At 41.7% G+C, this 23847-nt stretch overlaps 2 protein-coding genes and 1 long non-coding RNA gene across 4 annotated transcripts in view; 2 read left to right on the top strand and 1 right to left on the bottom strand.

Moving 5' to 3' along the window:
• Window positions 1-526: 526 nt before the first annotated feature.
• Window positions 527-16877, top strand: FNTA (farnesyltransferase, CAAX box, subunit alpha). Of its 2 annotated transcripts, none has more exons than XR_015747980.1 (9): window positions 527-753; window positions 1583-1671; window positions 3307-3421; window positions 6978-7082; window positions 9066-9192; window positions 9732-9880; window positions 11451-11513; window positions 12941-14570; window positions 15136-16877. XR_015747980.1 is itself a non-coding variant. In XM_087957461.1 (9 exons), the coding sequence occupies exons 1-9, from the start codon at window positions 623-625 to the stop codon at window positions 15706-15708; spliced, it is 1083 nt and encodes a 360-aa protein (XP_087813587.1). In that variant the 5' UTR covers window positions 539-622; the 3' UTR covers window positions 15709-16877. The 2 variants fall into 2 exon arrangements, 1 of the variants encoding a protein (XP_087813587.1); XM_087957461.1 differs by having other exon boundaries at window positions 539-753; window positions 12941-13112; window positions 15577-16877.
• On the bottom strand, window positions 16313-23481 carry LOC148132417 (uncharacterized). The gene is made up of 3 exons (XR_015747981.1): window positions 23374-23481; window positions 20124-22811; window positions 16313-18954 (listed from the first exon to the last, which is right to left on the bottom strand). It is a non-coding gene; the product is annotated as an uncharacterized LOC148132417 (long non-coding RNA).
• Window positions 23273-23847, top strand: part of KCMF1 (potassium channel modulatory factor 1) — a 56528-nt gene continuing 55953 nt past the window's right edge. The window contains exon 1 of the mRNA XM_087957463.1: window positions 23273-23816. Coding sequence (XP_087813589.1) covers window positions 23801-23816 — 16 coding nt within the window. The 5' untranslated portion in view covers window positions 23273-23800. The remainder of the gene's footprint in view (window positions 23817-23847) is intronic.

Genomic DNA, 23847 nt, shown 5'->3' with positions numbered 1-23847 from the left:
CAATCAGACGCGTGCATGGAAAATACAATGGAACGAGCCGTTTAGGTGGCTTTTCTTTGACAGAAGGCAGTGATGAAAATGAATAATGAACATGCATAAATGAATGTGCATGTTTCCCCCCCATCCCTCCCGCCCCAAACGATTTTTCTTTAGGGATTCAACCTGCATTTACTGCGAAGATTAACTGCGCAATCGCTCCGTATAAACACGATACCGCAATAGTTGGGTGATGCACTCATTTGCGAACAAGTTGCGTTTAACCAACGGGGTCGAGATATAACCAAGATTTTACGGAGAAACAAGCAGAAACAAGTAACTGCGATTTGTGCTGTTCTATGTCGAGAACATCTCGCCCGGTAGATTAGATTAGCACGTAGTAGGGAGAAATGCCAACAGAAGGCACCGGGAAGTCTCCTTCGATGCTAAATCTAAGCGCAGAGCGGACGCCCAGCCTTGCAACATCGGAACCGGCTGGGAGCAAAAAGCGCGTCCGCGTGAGATCAGACCCACTTCCGCCGTACAGCCGGCTGCAACTCTATGGTGCGGGAGGGATGGCCGTTTTGTTTCTCATAGGCTCCTCCAGGTGTTGTTTCTTCCGGGGTGGGCGGAGGCGTTGACGGTGATGGCGGACGAGGAAGACAGAGGAAGCCCGGAGGTTTGCACCCTTCGGTTGGGGACGGAAGCCGACGCCGCGGGAGACGGAGAGCTGCTGGAGTGCGGCGAACCCTTGGACTCCACTGGCTACGTGCTGTAGAGGAGGGAAGGCTCCCCCCCCCCGGGTGGGGCTCGGGTTTTGCCCCCCCCCCCCCCTCCCCCGCTGATACTTGCAGTGGAAGGTTCATGGGCGCCCAGGTCGGTACCCAAGCCCCCCGCCAGTGAAGGGCTCTCCTCGACCTCGGTGGAGCCGTCGGTTTAGAAGCCGCTTCCCACTGAACTCGGTTAAGCTGATTTAACTTTCAGTGGAAGAGATGGTCTATGGAGATTCTCAGTCGCAACTGATAATTGTTGTTTAAATTGATTCTGGATAGTTTTTACATGCTTGTATAATGGTTTTTAACTTATTATTGGACTGTACTTGTTGTGAGTCCCCAGAGTCACTTAGATGACAAATTGGATAAACAATAACAAGTCACAGTGCTATGTCAGTGCTTGTCACACTGTCATTTTTTTATATATATTGCATCAAATTTATAGGGTTGATTTTTTATTGTTATCCAGCCTCCTGCAACTTGATATTCTTCAAATGTATTAGACTACAAGTCCCAGAGTGCCGCCTTTGTTTAATCCAACATATCAGCAAGGTACCTAGTTGGGGAAAAGACATGTTTCCTATGTTTCTGCAGGTAGGACTCCTTGTGATGTTGTATTTGTACAGGTTTATAGAAAGCATAGTAATAGGAATGCTTAAAACATATCAAATTCTTCTTTCTCAGTTGCAAGTATAATTCTCAGCAAGGCACTATTCTGTACTACAACATACATGAACAAGTCTTTGATATTTAGGAGATATCCTTGAACTATATATTTCCTTCAAACGTTCTTGCATTTGCTACCAGATGACTGATTGGGTTTGTTTTTTTTACAGAAACAGGAAAGAATGGGCAGATATTGACCCGGTTCCTCAAGATGATGGGCCACATCCTGTTGTTCAGATCATATATAGTGAAAAATGTAAGTTTAGAAGAAGCTTAAGAGACTTCTTCTCAATAGTAGGGAATAAATGGACCATCTAAGGTTATCTTCTCTGCTGGTTTTTGGATTTTCTCACTGGTACTCCATTGTAGTCTGGCTACAATGGAATTGTACTGGCTGACCCATTACTGAGCAGTGTAAATTAAAATTACAAATGTTTGCAGGCAAGTGTGGGAGTAAGTTCAGCTGAACACTCTGAGATTGTCTTTGGAATAAATCCTTATAGGATTCCATAATGGTCCATTAGTATCTGGAATTCTGCAGCATGTTTTTCATTGGAATTCAAAGATGAAACAGATGATTAAAACATCAAGACATGAAAGAAACTAAGATTAGAACTGTGCTTATTATAAGCTATTACATGAGGTTGAAGTTAATTAAAAGTTATTCTACTTATTAAATAATCCCAGAACTATGAATGTCATACTTTAAAACTCAGTTCTGAAAGGTAGGTTGTTTTTCCACCAGTCAATTGTTAAGTGCAAAGAAATCAACAGAAGCAGATTATTGCATCAGGAAACAATTATATTGATGAAATGTACTATGTGTTACTCAAAAGCATCAATAGACTACAAGATTCTAATGCTTTATGGAAATTTATGTGAGTAGTAATTTTTGACCTAGAATTCACTTTAAGTGGAAAAACAAAAGTTACTACAGTATGCAATTGGTGCCAAATGTCTGGAAACATACCAAGATTTTTTCCCCTCCCAAAACCACTTGAACATTTTCCCACCAAGACCCTGATGCCCTCACTTTTGCATTTACCAATGTGTTGTGTAGTTGTGTGTTCCACTTGTTTCTGTACCTGCAGTTGCTATTATTGTGGTATCAAAATGTCTATCAAAATCTCATCCAAGCTTCTTATCCAATAGGAAAAGGACCTTTTTAACACTAGAAACAAAGCTGGATATAGTAAATTGCACCAAAGTTGGTAAAGGATCCTTTGCCCTAGGACAAACTTAATATGAGCACATCTGTGTGCAACATAAGAAAAAATGAAAATGAAGTACATGGTGCTGTAATGCATTCCACTATTTGTCTGCCATGATAACCACACACATTAGAACTACATCCGTAGAAGAGGTGGAGAAAATGTTTTTATTTTACATAGACTAGGAAACAAGGATAAAAACATGCTTGAATAACACAATGCATAAGAATAGGACTCTAAAAATTTATGAGCACATTTGTCAATATATTCGGGGTACAATTTTGACACCTCACCTTTTTTTTCAGTGTCTCAGTTTGTATGCTTTATATGAGGTTTTCAGAAAACAGAATCCTAACATAACACAAGGGGATATCTATATTTGCAAGTAAGAGTATCTGATTTGTCAGTTGTCTGGGATAGAAGTGAATAGGCAATAAGAGGATGATTTTGAGATGGTGGATTTTGAAGATATAAGAAAATGGAGAGCCAGGAGTCTTAGTGGGAAATATTAAAAGAGAGGATATAGGGAAAAGATACAAAGAGCTGTAAAATTAAGGACACCAGTAATTTAGGCTAAATATGGGGCATGATGAAAAAACAGTTTTATACCTGAGAAAGTAAGAGTAAATGTGGCAAAGAAAGCCAAAGACAGATTTGATAAACTAATTTTTTCTGCCTAGTTAAAGATGTATATGATTACTTCCGGGCCGTTTTGCAACATGATGAAAGGAGTGAAAGAGCTTTCAAGTTAACAGGCGATGCCATTGAACTTAATGCTGCAAACTACACAGTATGGTATGTAGCAATCCTGAGAAATTTTTTTTTTGTTCTGTTCTGAAATTCCAAAAGAAGATAATTTTAAAATACTGAGGCCATTCAGATTAGTTACAAGTTGCCTTTTGATGTGATATTTGTAAACTTTTATTTATTTATTTGTGCCACCTACCCAAGTGACTCTAAGCATGAATGAATGAATGAATGAATGAATGAATGAATGAATGAATGAATACACACATGCACACACACTATTTGGCCAAGTGTGATTAGACACATAAGAAATTTGTCTCCGGTGCAGAAGATCTCAGAAGATGCAAAGAATAATCATTATTATCATAATAATACCAATAAGAGGAGGGAATAAAGATAATAATAATAATACTACAGCTATATTACATGGGTAAATACTCAGTGGCTTGTAGGTGATTTGTAGGTGGACAGCTTTATAATAAGTTTAGCAAGTTAACAAAATGCTATAGACATTACAAAGTTACAAACCACCTACAACTTAGACCGTTCATAAAGCCAAGTCATAACACACAAAAAACTTAATGATCCTCAAAGTGGCAAAGTTAGTGAAAATTAAAAACATTAAATGGAACAGACTGTTTAGCGCATAGTTATTTCCTTTTGTTAAATGGGTTACCGTATATACTCGAGTATAAGTCGATCCGAATATAAGCCGAGGCACCTAATTTTACACAAAAAAACCTGGGAAAACTTATTGACTCGAGTATAAGCCGAGGGTGGGAAATGCAGCAGCTACTGGTAAATTTCAAAAATAAAAATAATTAATTTGGGAAACGATCTCACTATCATGAAAGGTTTAATTGATTCACTAACCCAAAAGAAGAAGATGATGATGACAGCGGGAGGCAGGAGTCACTCTCTTCCCCTCCCTCGGAGGCCCCCTGAGTCAGGAGTCGCTACCGCCGGTGCGGCCCCAGTCCTGTGTCGCCTCGGGAAGGGAAAGGCAAAAAGGAAGAGCCGCGGCAGCGCTTTGCAACAGCAGCAGCGGCACCGGAGGCTCAGGCTCAGCGGCTCCTGGTTTTGCCCCACCCTTCCCAAGGCAACGTGGGACCGGAGCCGCACTGGCGGCAGCAACTCCCGACAGCCCCAGCCGGACACCTGAGCGGAGATGTAGGGAGAAGGCAAAAGCGACGGAAGATCCTTCAGGGGAAACTGAGGGGGAGACTCACCCTTGGTCCAGATGAGACCCCTTCCCCGCCCCTAAGGAAGCAGAGGCAGCCAGCAAGGGCAGGCAAGCCCCGTTTCACAGACTCCGTCCTCACTCCCACCCACCCAAAGCCACGAAGTCCCCCAATCGTGCAGCCCAGAATCGCCCTCCCCTCAGGGGGCAGCAACGACGCCCGGTTTTCCCGAGACAAGAAGCTCCGCCTGCAATGAAAGCGCCCTGGCTCTAGGCTCAGAAAATAACGCGAGCCGAGGTCGCTCGGCTCCGCTCGGCTTCTCCAACATCCGGCACCGCCCTGTTCTATGTGCCGGGCCCGGCAAGTCCGAGCAGCCAGCGCGTGGAGCAGGACGGCGCCGGACATCGTTGGCTGCCTCTTTCGCAGCACGGGAGGCTTCTCCCGGCTGGCCAGCTGCTCTCCTCCTTCTCTGCCTGTTTGTTCTGTGTGACCGAGGAGGAGGAGACCGGCCGGCTGGTTGGGGAGGCTTTCTGCGCCGAGGAGGCGGCTGCTGGTGTCCGGCTTTGCTCTGTTTCTCCAATGGTCCGGCACGGCCCTGTTCTTTACTTGGGCAGCCGGGCGCCCGCAACGGCGCCCATGGCGGCAACAGGCAGTTCCACCCGGGCTCCGCTCAGGTGTCCGGCTGGGGCTGTTGGGAGTTGCTGCCGCGGTGCGCCCACAGTCCGCTCGCCGGGAAGGGAAAGGCAAAAAGCGCTTTGCCTGTCCCTTCCCGAGGCGACGCAGGACTGGGGCCGCACCGGCGGCAGCAACTCCCAACAGCCCCAGCCGGGAAGGGAAAGGCAAAAAGCGCTTTGCCTTTCCCTTCCCGAGGCGACGCGGGACTGGGGCCGCACCGGCGGCAGCAACTCCCAACAGCCCCAGCTGGGAAGGGAAAGGCAAAAAGTGCTTTGCCTTTCCCTTCCCGAGGCGACGCGGGACTGGGGCCGCACCGGCGGCAGCAACTCCCAACAGCCCCAGCCGGACACCTGAGCGGAGCCCGGGCGGAACTGCCTGTTGCCGCCGTGGGCGCCGTTGCGGGCGCCCGGCTGCCCAAGTAAAGAACAGGGCCGCGCCGGACCATCGGAGAAGCGGAGCAAAGCCGGACACCAGCAGCCGCCTCCCTCGGCGCAGAAAGCCTCCCCCAACCAGCCGGCCGGTCTCCTCCTCCTCAGTCACACAGAACAAACAGGCAGAGAAGGAGGAGAGCAGCTGGCCAGCCGGGAGGCCTCCCGTGCTGCGAAAGAGGCAGCCAACGATGTCCGGCGCCGTCCTGCTCCACGCGCTGGCTGCTCGGACTTGCCGGGCCCGGCACATAGAACAGGGCGGTGCCGGATGTTGGAGAAGCCGAGCGGAGCCGAAGCGACCTCGGCTCGCGTTGTTTTCTGAGCCCGTGAGCCTAGAGCCAGGGCGTTTCATTGCACGGCGGAGCTTCTTGTCTCGGGAAAAACCGGGTGTCGTTGCTGCCCCTGAGGGGAGGGCGATTCTGGGCTGCGCGATTGGGGGACTTCGTGGCTTTGGGAGGGAGCGAGGACGGACAGAGTCTGTGAAGCGGGGCTTGCCTGCCCTTGCTGGCTGCCTCTGCTTCCTTAGGGCGGGAAGGGGTCTCATCTGGACCAAGGGTGAGTCTCCCCTCAGTTTCCCCTGAAGGATCTTCCGTCGCTTTTGCCTTCTCCCTACATCTTCCCTCTGTTAAACCCCCCCACACACACACTTATTTTCGGTCGGATAGATTTCGTGTCTGAGCATTCTCACATGACGGTGGGTCTTTCCCCCTAAAAACAGTTAAAAAAGAAAAATATATCCTCATGCAAGAACTTTTCTGCTTCCGATTACCCCCATGCTTAAAAGTTGCAAAGGAAACACGGAAGCAGGGAAGCGCCTGCCCAGCTCCGGAGCTCCACACCATTTTTTTTTTCAGAGGGAATCTGACTCAAGTATAAGCCGAGGGGGAATTTTTCAGCACAAAAAATGGGCTGAAAAACTCGGCTTATACTTGAGTATATACGGTATATTTATTTGTGGCTCCCGTTCTTACTGATTGGACACAGTTTATTTTTCAAGTTAAAGAGCATATCTAGGAAGTGTATTACAATTAACTATAGCAGAAATTCATCACTGTCAGACTGCAGCTTCTGTCATTCCTAACCATTGTGGGTTCGAGTTGATAATTTGGGGAGTTCAACTAGAACTGATGGGCGAAAATGAAATGTAGCAAATGTAGTCACCTTCCTATCTTACAGATTTGGGAGTCTGATTCTCAAAGAAAAAAAATTCCCATGAAGAACTATTATTTATTTGGAAATGATAAATTTTGAAGTACTGACAGTAGTAGAAGCAGCTGAAGTCAGTATCAAGAATTCCTGCCCCCCCTTTTTTCCCTGTAGGCATTTCCGTAGGGTACTTCTGCAGTCCTTGAAGAAAGACTTAAATGAGGAACTCAATTACATCACTGCTATCATTGAAGATCAGCCAAAGAATTACCAAGTCTGGTAAGCTTAGCTTCTTGGTTAACAAACGTTATTTCATATCTATGTAAATATTTGATTCCTTGTGTTTTTCCTCTGAATGCGTAGTGCAGAATTGTTACCACAGAGACTCTTAAGCAGAAGTTCAACAGAAAGTTATAGTAAGAGTTCTTTAAGCTGCGGATTTTGTCGTACAATGATATTGATGGAGATAATAATCTGAGAAAATGCTCCCTTGGTTCTTTTAAAAGAAAAAAAACAAGATATGATTATATTGGCTATGCTTTATATATTGTGCTGGAACAATGTGATGGAAATAATGTATCTCGATTACTGCTGGAGCAAAACAGGGGTGTCTAAACAAAGCACAGACTCATCTAAGTTGCAGGGGCTGCATCTGCCAAGGAGAAAAATACAGCAGGGGATCCACAACAGTTCAGTGATTCTACTGCTATATATTTTTTTGGATAATTTGTCTTTGTATTTTTTATATGCTTGGGTGTTCTTTCTTGTGCACCATTGTCACGCTTCTTGTGCAACAGGTTTTATAAGCCAAATGACTATCAACTGAAGAGGCAATTTTAATGGGTATGGTATATGTTTGTAGGCATTTTTGAGGCATCAAATGATAGTTTGGGCAAGTGAAAGAGCTGTTGTAAAGCTATCATTACAAGGGAAAGTTTCTTACATCCCGTGTTAATTAAAACAGATTTTCTGATGGATGTATGCAGGTCACGTTGCCAAATGTTATCAGAACTCAACCTCTGCTGAGCTAACAGTCTTCTTTATTCACACAATTCAGTTTACCTGGTTAGTGAACAAAATAATTTTTGGGGTTGGCACAGAACACTTGATCATAAACCATTGAAATAAACTAAGTTTGTCTAACCCACAAATACAGCATTTCTCGAAGTGTGGTGCTAAGTTCCCAGGATACTCCTAGAGGAATGCAAAATCAAATTGATTTTCCAGCTGATGTTGAAAAATAAGACAGTATTAAAATCCCACCAACCAACCATGAGAATCAGTATAAAATATAACTCATACAAACAAAATCTTTTAAAAGTGGGAAGGAATCCGGAGAGAAAAAAATAAATTTAAAAAAACCCTACACTAATGTACACATCCGATTTAAGCTTTAAAATAACCAGGCTCAGCATCTCATGCAAATCTCTCTCCTATATTTGTTTTTTTTCTGGCAGGAGCATTCCCATAATAAGAGATTACAGGTAGTCCTCAACTTATTACCGGTACCTTATTTGGAACTGGAATTTCAGTCATTGAGCAAAGTGGTTGGTCAAGCAAGATGTTGTGTGATTGCTTTGTTCAATGACCACAACCTCTCCACTCCCAGTTGTGATCCTGAAGGGATTTGAGGGTTGTTAAAGGGATAAGAGTCCCAAGTAAGGAGCATGGGGTGTCTCAGAGGGATGGGGGGACCCCGGCAGGGCTGACGCAGGCTGCACAAGTGCCTTTCTGTTCAGGAGTTGAAAGTCTTCCCTGCCAAAATCAAAGCAGGGTTTTTAGCTCCTGAGCCAAGGAGACACTCATGTGTGGCCTGTGCCAGCCTCCAACCCTGAGGCCCCAGGCTCTCCTTATGCTATCATGCTAGCTCTCCATTCAGGGCTGAAAATTCTCCTTGAATTTTGGTTCCCTCTCATCTCTAGGAGCTAGCTCCCTGCCAAAGGATTTCAGCTCTATGCCTGCTTGCATGGAACTGAAATCCTTTGTGCCTTCTTGCATGGAGCTTGGCAGGGAGTTCTTTCAGCCAGCTCCTCGAGATGAGAGGGAGTCTTCTTGGCCAGGCAGTAAAAGCTTGCAACCTTCTCTGCTGCCTTTGCCATTGACTTTCAGGGGAAGCTAAGCAGAAAAGACTGCAAATGGTGATCACGTGGTTGACGTGCTTGGCAAATGGCTGTGAGTATGAACAGGTTGCCCAAGCAACCAGATTGCCATTACAAAACATGTGCTAACTACTGTTCTTTAACATTCTTGATTTTTTTTTAGGCATCACCGACGAGTTTTGGTAGAGTGGTTGAAGGACCCATCACAAGAACTCGAATTTATTGCAAACATTCTGAACCAGGATGCCAAGAATTACCATGCTTGGCAACACAGACAATGGGTCATTCAGGTATTTTCCTGTGGCTGTTATTAACAATTGCTCATTGTTAATCTGAGCAGGAAATGTATGAAAGGGAAAGTTGAAGTTTTTGTTTTGCTTTATTTCCCCCCCCAAAAAGGAACAAACTTCAGTTGTTCATTTATCTGCTGAGAAAGTGAAGAGATGTCTATGGATGCTGCCTGACTCCCATTATGTCATTTATAACAGAATATTGGGGAAGTGATTTTGTATGTTTTGATAATTGCATTAATGTGCTTCAGACAGATCAGGTTGTTAGTTCAGATCTATAATACTTTTCCCTATAAATGGTATACAAGGTAATATAATAAATATCTGATATTTAGGGTATTGTTTATTTGGTTTTCACATCTCTGATATGGCACCAAGTTAATCATGTTGTTGTTTCTATAATTGCTACAATTGTGTGAGAATTGTGTGAGAATGGACTCTTAAATCTACAGTTGTATCAGTTAAGGTTAGAACGAATGGAAATGAGATAATTTTCTTGATGCAACATCTTTGTGTTTCCTTCAATTTTGTATGTTTAGGAATTTAAGCTATGGGATGATGAATTGGAGTATGTTGAGCAACTTTTGAAAGAAGATGTCAGAAATAATTCCGCCTGGAACCAAAGATACTTTGTGATTTCAAACACATCTGGTTACAATGATCCTGCTATTCTAGAAAGGGAAATTCAGTATGTAATGTTTTAGTTGGTTTTATCTTGTGCCATGAATGAATATAAGGGTGTCCAAGTATACATGCAGTGTATTTTATGGATAATTTTGTACACATGTTCTCAGTGGACTTTTAGAATCCTTTTGCTAACTTAAGCATTGTGTACTGTAGTTTGGAGTTATGGCCACCTTAGTTTTCCAGTTATAACTTGATATAGCCACATCCAAAAAGAGAGGTAATCCAAAAGTAGACTACAAAATATATTGTAAGAAAATCCCTATTGTTGGAAAGTACTCCTAAAAGAGGCCAATTAAGCTCATGGAATTGGAAAGAAATGGAAACAACTGGGAAGATAGAGTGGTATGATGGAGAACTTGGTACTTGCAACATAAACTTCATATGATAAAAATGACTTAAATTTTTTGTTTAAAAAATTGGAAAATTGAGCATTATGTAACTTGTGATATAAATCTACTTGATCTATAGTTCATCTCTCCTTTATCCAGGGGTGGGATTCTACCAGTTCACACCTATTCGCTAGAACCGGTTGTTAACATTCTAAGTAGTTCGGAGAACTGGTTGTTAGAAGAAATTACTGGCCTAATCCTGTAAGGAAGGCAGGAAGGAAACATTCTGGTGTTGCTTACAGAAACTGCCTCTCCGTTAACCCTTATTACATTCTTGGCAGGACTAGACTTCCTGTCTCAGGAACATCTCTGGAGTTTTTCCCCCCTTCTTTGCTGGTACTTTGCCTGTGTGGAGTGACCATTCAAAGTTACAATGGCACTGAAAAAAGTGACTGATGATCATTTTTCACACTTACGACTGTGGCAACATCCCCACAGTCCTGAGAGGCCAGTCGAGGAGATGCGTGCCTCGATGTGAGTGATGTTGAGTTGGCCACACCCAGCCAATAACATGACCACCAAGCCATGTCCACCCAGTCACATGACCACCAAGCCATGCCCACCACCTAAGCCACGCTCACAGAACCAGTTGTTAAAAAATTTGAATCCCACCCCTGCCTTTATCTATATAGGAAATGCTTTGATTTGTAAAATATCTATCAGAAGGAGTAACTCTGAAACAAAAACTGTCCAAAGTATGGAACAGAACAGCCCTATGGATTATTGCATTAGTGGAATAAACCTTAAAACATTTCCATGATAAGGAACTAGGTGAATTTAAAATAAGCCCTTTTTTCTTTTGTGTTGTAATAATACAGTAATCCATGCTGAGAGCTATCTGGGTTAAAATTATCCAGATATTGTTTCAAAAATATTAAATTATGTCCAGCCCAAGACAGTAGGGATGGAAATGTGCCTATTTGCTAAAGCAGCCTTCAAATCTCCATAAATTGGAGAATGTTTTTAAGGTAACCACAAGATGAGAGACTCACTGAAGCATGTGCAAAATTCTCTGGATTTCTGTTGTAAACTTAGAATATTTTATGTCTAATATTCATAAACAAAACCAGTGTTTCACTCAATAGCTTGATGCGTCTGTATTTGCCATTCAGGATTTATGCTATCTTGACATATATATGGTTATTCCATAGTTTCCTTATCCAGTTTGTTTTTCCTTTTCAGGTACACTCTAGAAATGATCAAACTGGTACCTCATAATGAAAGTGCCTGGAACTACCTGAGAGGGTGAGATTGTTTTACTTAACATGCTTAATGCCGCTGTATGTTGCGAATTTAATGCACATAAAGAAGGTTAGAGTTTAATACCAGCCCAGGATTCAGATAAGAATATTACTGCTTCAATATTGTTATTAAGTTTTTTTTCACCTTTTTTGATTGTAAAAAAAATGCTTAAAAGTATGTGGCCAAGCAGAAGCCATAGAAGCCACTATTTTGTTTCACCAAAGCAAAATGTATTTTGATGGAAAGAGGAGAAGCAAATTTCTTGTCCTCTCTGAAGACTAGCAAATCCAGAAAGAAACACTTCGAAAATGTTGTTTTAGTATTTGATTTTTATAATAGTTTCCTTCCCTGGGATTTTCTGGAACCATACATAGGACTCTATTTGTTCTGCCTGAGAGGGGCTTTCCATAGGAGAAATTATAAATACACTTATTCAGAAAATGTACTGCTAACAGTTCCAGTAAAAGAAGCTTACAAAACAAGTTGTAGCAGCTTAGAGTACTGGTTAAGGTGCTGATCTAGAAAGTGGGAGACCATGAGTTCTAATCCTCCTTTAGGCAGGGAAGTCACCTGAATGACTTTCAGCCAGTCATTCACTCTCAGCTTAACCCAACTCATAGGGAAGTTATTGTGGCAAAAATAGGAGGCGAGAACAATATCACCTTGAGTACAAAATCAAGGTGGGATGTAAATTGCACGATAAATAAAAATAAATGTTCAACCAGCTAACAGCACAGAACATGATTTTTAAAAATGACTTGCTTTTTGAAAATACTATTTTATTAGGTTATAAGATAAGATACATAATACAAAAGTAAATAGGGAGGCAGTGGGGAGAAAAAGGGAGAAGTGAGGAAGGGCTGGGAAAAAGAAAAAAAAAGCGCTGACTTCCTACTCCCTCTGTTGCAGTAAAATAAAGCATTAATACCAAACCACAACTTTTTGCTTTTTCATAGTAAAAAAATGCTTTGCTTTTTTATATTGGGTAGGTGGTATCCTTTCCATAGCCAAACTATAGTAGTATAAATTGTTTTAATGCTTAAAATACTGCAATAATATAGCTGGCTAATTTTAGGCCCTGGATTTAATGGTGCTTCCATTAAAAGATCACATTTCATCACCTAATGCATCCCCCAGAAATTGCAGCAAGTGGGCAGAAGTTGTTCTATCTATGGGGAAAGATAAGGTTTGTTTTGAGAGTTGAATGAAGTATGAGGGAAAAGCACAGCTGCTTCATTTTAATTGAAACACCAAATACCTCCCTGCTTGATTACATCCTTGTGTTCTTCCTTCTGTTGCTATTAAGATGAGCAAGCAGAACACGAGACTGGAGCTAGGATCTCTATGTTCCTAGAATGTTTACATTTTTTTAAAAAAATGGCAAGGTGATTGAAATTTAATATGATGTTCATCAGACGTTTTCGTTTCAGGATTTTGCAAGATCGTGGCCTTTCAAAATATCCAGATCTGCTCGAACAGCTACTGGAATTGCAGCCAAGTCATAATTCCCCGTATCTAATTGCCTTCTTGGTGGACATATATGAAGACATGTTAGAAAACCAGTGTGAAAATAAGGAAGAAACTCTCAGCAAAGCATTAGAGGTTAGTTCTTTAAAGATTAAAGTTCTTTACAGTAGCCATCCCCAGCCTGGAGTCCTTAACAGAAGTTATAGTAAATCTCTTTTTTCACAATTCATTTTTTTTAATTTATTCAAATATAAAATACAAAAGAAAATAATGGCAAATAAGGGAGGAAAGGGGGGAAAAACAAAGGTTTTTTTTCACCTCAAGCACAAAGTCCAAAAGTGGTTTCCAAGTAGAAACAAAGTTAAATGTGTTATTTTCTTTAATCAGAGCAGTCAATTTGACTATGTCTGCTAACTCCCATCCAGTTTTGCAGCCATTCATCCATTGTTGGAATCAAAGTGTCCTTCCATTTTTGTATATAAAGTAATTTTTCTCCTATCAACATATATAACATCAAAGTCTCAATCCCCCCCCCCCAAACCTTTTTCTTTTAAACCCAAAAGAAAAGTCTCTGGTTTTATCTTTATATTCACTTAAAGGATCTTCTGTATTAGAATATGAATCCTACTTCAATATTTCTTTGCTTTATCACATGTCCACCATAGATAATAAAAAGTCCCTTCTCTACATTTGCACTTCCAACATTCATTTGACTTATCTTTATACCTTCTTGACAACTTGTCTGGTGTTAAATATTAACAATAATCATCTTATAAAAATTTTCTTTTACATTATAATTTAATCTAAATTTTAGTCTTTTCATTTACATATTTCCCATTGTTCAAGCACTACGTTATATATCCAAAGTTTCTTGCTCACTGAATCATAGTGAGAAGTACTGTAAATCTGCAAAAGGATGAAGAAAATGACAAGCTCATTCATGTAATGTGTTATACTTTTATTGTTGTTGGTTTCATACATGCCAGTTACCATGGTGTTTTATGTCAAGTATAAAAATTCATTAATCATTTCACCTTAGGGGTCTTACGTTATAAACTCTTCTTTTCCATGTATTATTTCACTTCAAGAAGCAACTTAGTTCCATTTCAAAAGTAATTTCTGGTATCAGAAATAGTTACCATTTGCTTCAACTTGCCAACACATAGGATGAGAAAGATTGTCTTTCAACTGGTTGCTGTGTTAGAAAGCTGTATTTTATTTAATGTTCATTAAGCGGCCTGATGTTATAATTTATTTAAAAATCAGACTAATTTGCTGAATTATCTGAAGAAAGTACTGTGTTCTAAAAAGCTTGATAGATCATTATATTTTCAATCTCAAAACTTACTTGAACAGTGCTATCAACATTTTTAGAAAACATATTCCTGACTTAAAAAGTGTTTATAAGCTAAATACGTGGAGAACAAGAAAATGGAAGGGAAATGAACATAGATGAAAATAGAGAGGGGGAATATTCATTGCAACTGAAGCTGATTTGGATATGCTATTATAAAGTTATGTGCAGGTTTTGATAGTGGCAGTGCTAAATAAGATGATGAGTATTTATAACTCTTCTCACTTTAGCTATGTACCGTATTTATCGGCGTATAACACGCACTTTTTTCCCCCTGAAAATAGGGGGCAAATGATGTATGCGTGTTATACGCCGATATAATGTTCGGTGAATGCTGCTGGGATCGGGATCAAGGACACAAATGAAAGAAGGGGAGGGAGGAAGCAACCAAGCCTGTCCTTCTCTCTGGGTCAGCTCTGTCAGTCGCTCTCTCGCTCCTCCACCAGCACAGGAAGAAACTGCTTCAAAGAAGCGGGGCTTCCTGAGCGCCCGTTTCTCCCCACCCGCCCGCCCGCCCGCCCGCCCGCAGTGCTCCGTTCTGCCTGCCTACCTGCCTTCGTTAATGGTTGAATCGGAACAGCTTCGGCTGAGTAAAAGAGGCGAATAGTTATTATTCTCAGCCGAAGCTGCTCCCAAACAACCAGAAACTAAGGCAGGCAGGCAGGCAGGCAGAATGGGACACTGTGGATTGAAGCGCGCGGGGGTGGGAGTGGGGGTGAAACGGGCGCTTTCCTGAAATTTCCCTCTTAAAATGAAGATGCGTGTTATACGCCTGTGCGTGTTATACGCCGATAAATACGGTAGTTAAAAATTGCCATCTTCTGGCATAAGATTGGTACCTAAGTGATCCAATTATATTTCAAACAACATAGTGGATATTTTATTTTGTTCACCCAAATCAATTAAACTGGTTTAATGTATTATTATAAGCATTATACGAAGTTTCGGGGACTGAACTAAAAGGAGCCTGGAATAAGACAGTTAAGTATTTAATAATGAAGAATTCAGACTGAATACTGTAACCCAATTTACTGGCTTTGTCCTTTACTCCTGCTGATTTAATTTACTGTATAATATACCATATCTAAATTTTAATTACTGCATAATTTATAGTAGCGTCTCCTGCTTTACTGTAAGATCTCCATAAAGCCTGCCCTCCCTCCCTTCCTCTCATTATTCTGTAAAATATTGTGAATACTGAAGGGAATATAAATATAAGTAAAACTATAATTTTCCTTTTTGTAGTTGTGTGAAATCCTCGCTAAGGAAAAAGACATTATACGGAAAGAATACTGGGGATATGTTGGAAGATCCCTTAAGAATAAACACAGCCCAAATGAAGAACAGACTGTGCCAACAGAAAATGATCAGCATTAATTTAATGCAAAGGAGAAATGATACAGCATTCAGCTTCTGTGCATTTTACAAAATCTCTAAACTAGACTGGCAATTAATACAGTGTTCCCCTTCTTTCCAAAATTTGTTGTAACTATACATTAATTGCAGAGATATTGCTTCTAACCGCATTGAGAATGCAAAGTGTTCTGAATAACAAATTGACCCATGGTTATTGCTGCTATACACATTAGCTATGGGGTAATTAAAGTACTGTGCATTTAAAAAACCCTTGTATCAGAAATAAATAAATTTGTTTTTCTATTCGGTACATGAATAACACTGTTCAAGCAATTCTACTATCCTAAATTTTAAAGCGACCCTTCTCATAAAGTAAGTGCATGTGAGTCTCTGAACGTATTTGGATTGGACTGCAGAGATCTACTGTGGACGTACGAAGAATACGCAATTGTACATTGGAGCAGCTATGCAACACTATGTTTTCATTGTATCCAGCTAGTGCCATCAATAATTTGTCATAAAGATATAAATGCTGTACTTGTACAAGAATGTAATGGCTTTGTTCTATTTTCTAGAGCAAGGATGTCAGAATGGGGCCATAGTTAGTGAGGGTTTTCAGTTGGCCCTGGCTCTATATAGATCTTTAAATCACCTGTATACTTACAGCGGAAATAGTTTTGACAATAGTTGACTTAGATAAGTCTTTCTGTTTTCCTGGCTGATTTTTTACAAGTGGAGAATATTTGTACCTTGGAATGTATTTAAGACAGAAATATCTATATCTACGCATATACATGTAGACTTCATTATTTTAATATTTAAAACCTATTCACCAATACAATAATAATTGTTTCAAGTTTTTTCCAGGTGCCTATGAAATTAGGATGGCCAGATAAGGATGGTCCTGCATTCAGATTTATTTCAAAAAATGATTTAATTCTTTAGAAAAACTCTGCAAATTTAGAAGATTAAGACTAAAACTAATTAAAAACAAATAAAACTCCCATCTATTTTTACCACATGAATTCAACAGGGATTCAAAATGATCTACAAGCTAAGTAACCAAAATTCTGTCACTGAACTTGTCAGTTTTGCTTTTTTTCATTCATGTTCTTAAACCTTGAGCATTTTTCTTCCTGTTTATGAAGAATTGTACAAACTTTTGCTGTGAAATAAACTGAACAAATATACCATTCTTAATTTATAGCTACCCGTAAATAGATGATTTAATAAAAAATAAATGAGAATGTTACTTGGATCAATTTCTGATGTAGAAATTGACCTTTACTTGGGAAGCCTCATAAGCTTTTATTTTGATGCAGTAAATATAGGTAGTCATTGACTTATGGTCATAATTGAGTCCCAAATTTGTGTTGCTAAGCATAACATTTGGTAACTGAGTTTATTTTTACAATTGTTAAGTGAATCACTGCAGTTGTTAAGTTAGTAACACGGTTGTGAAGTGAATCTGGCTTCCCCATTGACTTTGCTTGTCAGAAGGTCTCAAAAGACACTACATGACCCCAGGACACCACACCCATTATAAATGAGTAAGTTGTCAAGTGTCTGAATTTTGATCACATGACCACGGGGATAGTGCAATGCCATTCATAAACGTGAAACCAGTCACTATTTCAGTGCTATTGTAACTTCAAGGTCACTAAACAGATTATTGAAAATTGCTGTGTTTCCCTGAAAATAAGACCTAAGCAAAAAATAAGCCCTAGCCTGATTTGTTAAGTGTGCTCCTAATATAAGCCTTAACCAAAAATAAGCCCTAGTTAAGGTCATCAGCTGGGGGGCCATGGCCAGCACCGGAGGCAGCGAGGATGCACTGGTGCTGTGTAACCTGAGAAGCACAGGTGAGATGATTATCTTTCCAAGCAGCAGATAAAGGCAGAAGTGGGGGAAGACAGGCGATCCAGATGCTCTGCACAGGTCGCAGGAAAGCCGACAGTAGGTGGACCAGGGTGGATGGGCAGCTCATCTCCACATGGCAGCACCAGCAGCAGACAGAAGCAGAGATGCAGGGGGAAAGGCAGGCAATCCAGATGCACTGTGCAGGCCACGGGAAAGCTAAGGTGGGGTTGCAGGAGGCTCGCCTTCATGCAGCGGCACAGGCAGCAGACAAGAGGCAGAGGTGGGGGGAAGCAGGCGGTCCAGACATGCTGTGTGGACCATGGGAAAGCTGAGTCTGGTCGGAATGGGTGATTGGCCGCGTAAGACATCTTCGCAGGCAGCACCAGCATCAGATGGAGGCAGGGCAGGGATTCCCGCCGCATCCCGCAGCACAGTGGGTGCTGGAGAAAGCAACAGGTCCCACTGCGCAGGGCACAGGCAAGCCAAGAGATGCAAAGATGAGCCTCCCGCAGCCGCTTGCCCACTCCATCCCTGTCTTGGCTTTCCTGCAGCAGGATCTGATTCGCCCCGCGCCTCTATTTGCTGCCGGTGCTGCCATTTGAAGATAAGCCTCCCGTGGTTGGGCGGCCCGCCTCCCCCCCTTTGCCTCTGCCTGCTTCTTGGACAGGTAATCAATTCCCCTGCGCCATGCAGCCCAAGTGCGCCAAGGGCTGGTGCACTGCAACTGCTGCTGGACATCGTCATCCCACTTGCCCTCATTGCCTCTTGTGAGTGTGCTGGGGGGGTGGGGCACTCAGCCAGGCTGATCCCCTTGATAACCTGTTTCCCTGAAAATAAGCCCTAATGCTTATTTTGGAGCCCTCAAAAAATATAAGACTGGGTCTTATTTTGGGGGAAACACGATACCAGTATTCATAATGCCACTTTACACTGACAATCCTAAAGTGTTTTTTAATACATAATCCTGCCTTTCCACTTATGTGGGACAGGGCATTATTATATATGGATTTCTTGTACAAGAGATCTTACCATTCCAATTTTGGAAATCAGAAAGAAGAGTTCTGTCCACAAGAAAACAGCCCTAACTTCATTACTGCATTGTCAAAAATTTGAGAGTGGAAGTTAATGACATGTTTGATGGAAAATTCTGAATTGGGGTTTAGAACATCTGTCTTTGTTCTCTGAAATAAATATGATATGGCTATAACCCTTCTATGAAAGCTGCTACAGCATAACAGTTGGTATACAAACCAGAAAGCGCCAAGTTAAAAGAATTCCTTTGTCGTGGATTCAGTCGGCAAGTTAGGGTTCCTACTCTTGGCACAAAAATAGCAAGTCCATCAACAATTAAGAGGAAAAGCCGCATCAGGTGATGGTGGATCTGACACTTGGTTTACTCCACGGATTCTGTAGAGGAAATACACCATACAAATCAATTGTCTCATGCTCTCAGGTTAGAATGTAACAAATTCAGCCATTTGCCACATCTTCACAACTGACAAAAAATTCACTTTCCAGAGTCCATCCTCTTGAGAATGGTGGGGGAAAGAGGACAGAGGATTCTATTGGGAAACTCAAAATTTTGCCACCTCTAATGATATGAAGAATGCCTAAACTGGTTATTCTCTCGTCCTGTAGCATATTTAGCCTGTATATTGTTCAGTACAGATCTGAGTCTCTGGAACAAGAGAAGTGGAAGTTTGGTTATGTGAAATTGATGGCAAAATTGTTAGGCATCTTTCAGGCTCAGTTCTCCAAAAGCAATATGGGATTAGTAAAAAAAAAAAGAGGGTTATTCAAAGTATTACAAAGTTGAGCCTTCACTTAAGTTTTTATAAACAAAAAAAGAGTATTACTCTCTCTTTTTTTTTATTTGGATTTGCATCAGACTGATATATAGGAAGTTAAGCCAACAACTGATTATTATCACTTCAATACTGTATACAGGACAATTCTCCTTTGTGGCAAAAACTGTGTTTTTATTTCATGAAACCTAAATGAGCATGTTTTTCCTGTACACCATTTAAATCCCACAACACCTTGAAGATAAAAGTCTACAGTTATCCTTTCATAGGCCTCCCTGCTTTCCAATCTAGTAAGATATATCCCCCAGTTTCTGCTTATTATATTACATTTCTCTTTTAAAAACTGGACAGTACTGAATGAACATAAACTTGAATATTTAAAAAAAAAAATCATGTTTACATTTGAGCAAAACAACTTCCTTCATCAGCCAGTTCTTGATGGTAACAAAATCAGGAAAATTTGTTTCCTTTTATTTGACATTCAACTTAAGACAGTAATTATATATTACCAGCGTTAGGAGAAACTTATGACTTGAGGGAAAAATAAGTAAAAGTCACCTAATTTATAGATTATTCCACACATGTGTATAATTGGATATAAAAAGTGGGGTTCCATTCTTCATTCCCTCAGACAATATATTTTTTAATCCAGAAGAGGAACTCAGTAATGGAGGTAAGAAGCAGTGACCAGCAGAAATGAACCTGCCTCAATAGTTCTATTTTGAAAATTTGCCTTATGTAAGCAACTAGTCAAGAAAAATTACAAATTACCATTTCTTTAGTATCCTTAATCTTCATTAGCTAGCACCTCACATTGTAGGTGAGGAACATTTTTGGCTGGGCTAAGAGCCAAATTGGATGGAACCCACTTCACAGGTTTGTTGTTGTGGGGAAAATAGGAGACGGATGATATATTGGATATGTTCACCACCCTGAGTTATTTGTAAAAATTAAGGCAAGATACAAAATAAATAAATAAACATGATGCAAAGTAGAGGAATCCATACATGGGTAGCATTGGGATGTTCCATTTTTTTCTGCATTTTAAAATACTTGGCTGTTATTTTAAAATAAGCCTGTTTTAGGATGCATGGTATAATTTTTATTTGTTCTTAACCAAAATACTGCTACTTTTTGGCAATGATGGACAGGAGATTTTGAAGGCCTTAAAAAAAAGTGGTGGATGCAGGCTGCAGATGGCTCAGCCATAGGAAGAAGACTTAGGGATAGTAGTAGGATCAAAGGGGAATAGAAAGTAAAGGTGAAACAAAAAGTACTTCTAAGGAACGTGTACTTTGAATATGCATGACAACATGGGAAATGTATTTTTTAAAGAGATATCATAAACTATATTAATGAAATAGTGCTGTATGTTGGGAGTAAAAGGGAAAAAAATCCAGAGAGGGTTTGGGTAGCTTCCTGCCGAGAACTAAGGAAGTCTCTCCCCACTTGGTTTTTCACGATTCAAGGTCACATAACTGGCAAAATGAAATAGATTATTGGAGTTTTACTGGATTCAAAAATTGTGAATTCAAGATTTGCTTTATAAACCTTTGACATATTATGGATATTTTATTCAGGATTTAAATAATTATTTATCTTTTATGCACACTATTTTGCCTTTTGGGGATGAGATTTTAGAAAATCATTATAATCATGAATGGGCTCTCCCACACTGCAGTCATTTTATAACAGCACCACAATACTTTTTCAAAATTCCAAATATGCCCTCTAACATAAAACAATTGGAACTGTCACACATGAAATTAGGAGTTAAGGCAGTTCAAATGAATAAATTTTAATCCATGCTAACACTTTCCACAAGAATCTGAACTACTAATGGTGAAAGCAAATTGGTGATAAAGAGTCAATGGAATTCAAGATGGGCTGAAATTAGATTCTAAACTGATGATGTAGTTGGCTCAGCCTGGTCATCTCCTACATGAGCATCTTCATTAAAAACTCCATAATTCTCTCTCCCAATTTAATAATTAATCTTAAGGACAAAAGACGACCATTTTGTGTGATTGCTGCTCAAGAAAAGGAGTGAAAATCTAATCTACATAAAATAAAGAAAATAGTAGTGTAGAAAAATTGGCAATCACTGACTTAGTGATTTTTAATTTTGTTCTTAAAGTACTTTACAGCAGTACAAATCCGGCAGTAGACATTTATTAAGAGGCCAAGATAAATAAATTCTATGTCCTTTGTCTTTAGCTAGTTTTTATGGAACGTTTGAAAAATAAGAGGTAGTTCCAAAAAGTTCTATGATCAGTTTTCCTCAGTTCTTTCACTAACATGTTCACATCATAAACTTAATAAATCCACAAGGCATAGATTTAGATTCTGAACCTTTTTCACCACTCTACGGATTCTTTAAAATGTAGTTTAGAAATCTAAACTAACATTCTTCCTGAAGAATGATCATGAATGTCTCACATTTGAAAGGGGAGGGCATCTTTATAGATATTCTCTTTTCTCCTCCAGGAAAGAGAGAAGTTGTAATGTGTATCTGTTCTGCTATCACTTTCCTTTAGGCAGTCTTCTCAGTAAAATCTTGAGCCTTTTTGCTCTAGGATGAAGTGATACAAGACAGGCTCTGAGCTGCAATTACTCAATTATGCCCACATTTTTGATCCTCTGTACCACTGTTCCATTATTTGAACATACCAACTATCCAACTTAAATACCACTTGTTCCCACATGGAAGTTCAGTGTACAGTAACTAGTTGAGAAAAGTTGCAGAGGATTTTAAGATAATTGGGAGAATTAGGTATATAATGGGAGAAAAATACTATTTTCAGCATACCTTACAGACCCAAGAAAGCCAGGGAATTAAAGATGCGTGAAGCCACTTGTAACAGATTGTACAATAGGAAATTCTGAAAATGGACTTAGGATGATGATTCTTGTGTGTGTGTGTGGGGGGGGGGGGAGTGAAGCCCCTACTTGTGATCCTGTATGCCCAATTTAATTTCAACCCAGTGTGTTTAAAAACCTTCCTCATCTGAAAGTGTGAATAGTAGCAGAAGTTATATCGCCAGGCTTCAAAAGTTTCAGGATTGAGGAGAAAGGGAGGGAGAGAGAGAGAAAGAGAAAAAAAAACCTGGAGCTTTATGAGTTCATACCAACAGTTAAACCTACAGAGGCACCTGTCTTTTTCTACAGTATAACATCAACCTAAATGGCAAAGATTTTTAGCTTGCACACCCTTCGAATGGTATGGGAATATGAACAGATTTCCGGGGGGGAATTGCAGACTACAGGGACCATTTGTACCAGTCAGGTGACCAGATAAAACTTCCAAGTTCCTCAAGGACTCTGAGGATGCAAATAATCAGCTGTCTGCAAGGAATATAAATCCTTCCATTTCCCGGCCATCCAGTCAGAACTGAAGAAGCTTCTCGGATGAGAAGCGAAACGTCTTCAAAGACAAAAACAAGAAAGTCCAGTTGTCTCCTGGGGGGGAAAGGGACACACTTGACGACTGAGAATCTCCATTGATTTCTAAATGGCGAAAGGCTTCCTCTCCATTCCCACGATCCTAGCTCGGCTTCGGGACGAGCGGGAAAACCTCTGTCCTAAGAGAAGAGGAGGCTCTTCCTTGGGCTGCCCAGCCGCCGCCGCCGCCGCCGCCTTTTCCCTCACCGCTACCTCGCTTCTGCAGGCCGATTTCTACTTCCTCTCCGCGGGAGAAAAAGAAGAGGAGGCTGGAGGAGAAGGTCGCGGCGGCGCTGTTACCGTCCAAAGACTCTCTCGCTCCTTCTCTCTCTCACTCTCTCTTTCCCTTCCTCTCTCCGCCCGCGCCGTCTATGTGTGTGCGAGAGAGAGAGAGAGAGAGGGAGAGCGCGGGCGGGCGGGCGCGCGCGCGAATGGCGCGGGGAGGGGACTAGGCGAAAGAGGCCGACGAGAGCCGCCGCTGTCGTGGTCGAGCGGGTGTTGGGTGGGGAGGGGGGGAAGGCGGCGCTACAAGCTGGCCTGGGGCTGAGCGAGCTTACGAAGTCACCGTGTCGGCACTCACCCGCGCGCCCGCCTCATTAATGCTGCTAGGGGAAGGGGGGAAAACTGCCGCCGCCGCCACCACCATCTCTTTACCCGGAAAGGCCCTCTCCGCTCTGCTACCGCCACCATCGCCAACCTTCGTCTCCTCCTCCTCCGCCAACCGGAACCGAGTCTCCTCCCTCGGCACACACACACACACACACGCGGGCGCGCGCGCTCCCCAGCCCCGGCGAGTCCTCCCGAGCCGTGCACACAACCAAGAGGGGCGACTTGGGGAGGGGGTGGGAAAGCCCAAGCTAGGCCAAGACGGGCCGGGCCGGGCCGAAGCTGCAGAGCGGGCGCCGAGCAGTCGAGAGCGGGGGTGGGTGGGAGGGGGAACTGGAGCCCGGACGGGCCTGGGCTGGGCCGGGACAGGCCGCTGCCGCCGTCTTCTCCTCTGAACTAGGATGTCCCGACATGAAGGTGAGTGCGAAGCCGGAGCAAGCCGGGCCCT

This window comes from Notechis scutatus, chromosome 2 (genome assembly GCF_049901735.1).
Source record: "Notechis scutatus isolate UNSWTSFEM ecotype Mainland chromosome 2, rNotScu1.2, whole genome shotgun sequence".
NCBI lineage: Eukaryota > Metazoa > Chordata > Lepidosauria > Squamata > Elapidae > Notechis > Notechis scutatus.
The sequence above is the reverse complement of the archived record's forward strand: the minus strand, read 5'-3'. Positions and strand labels throughout refer to the sequence as shown.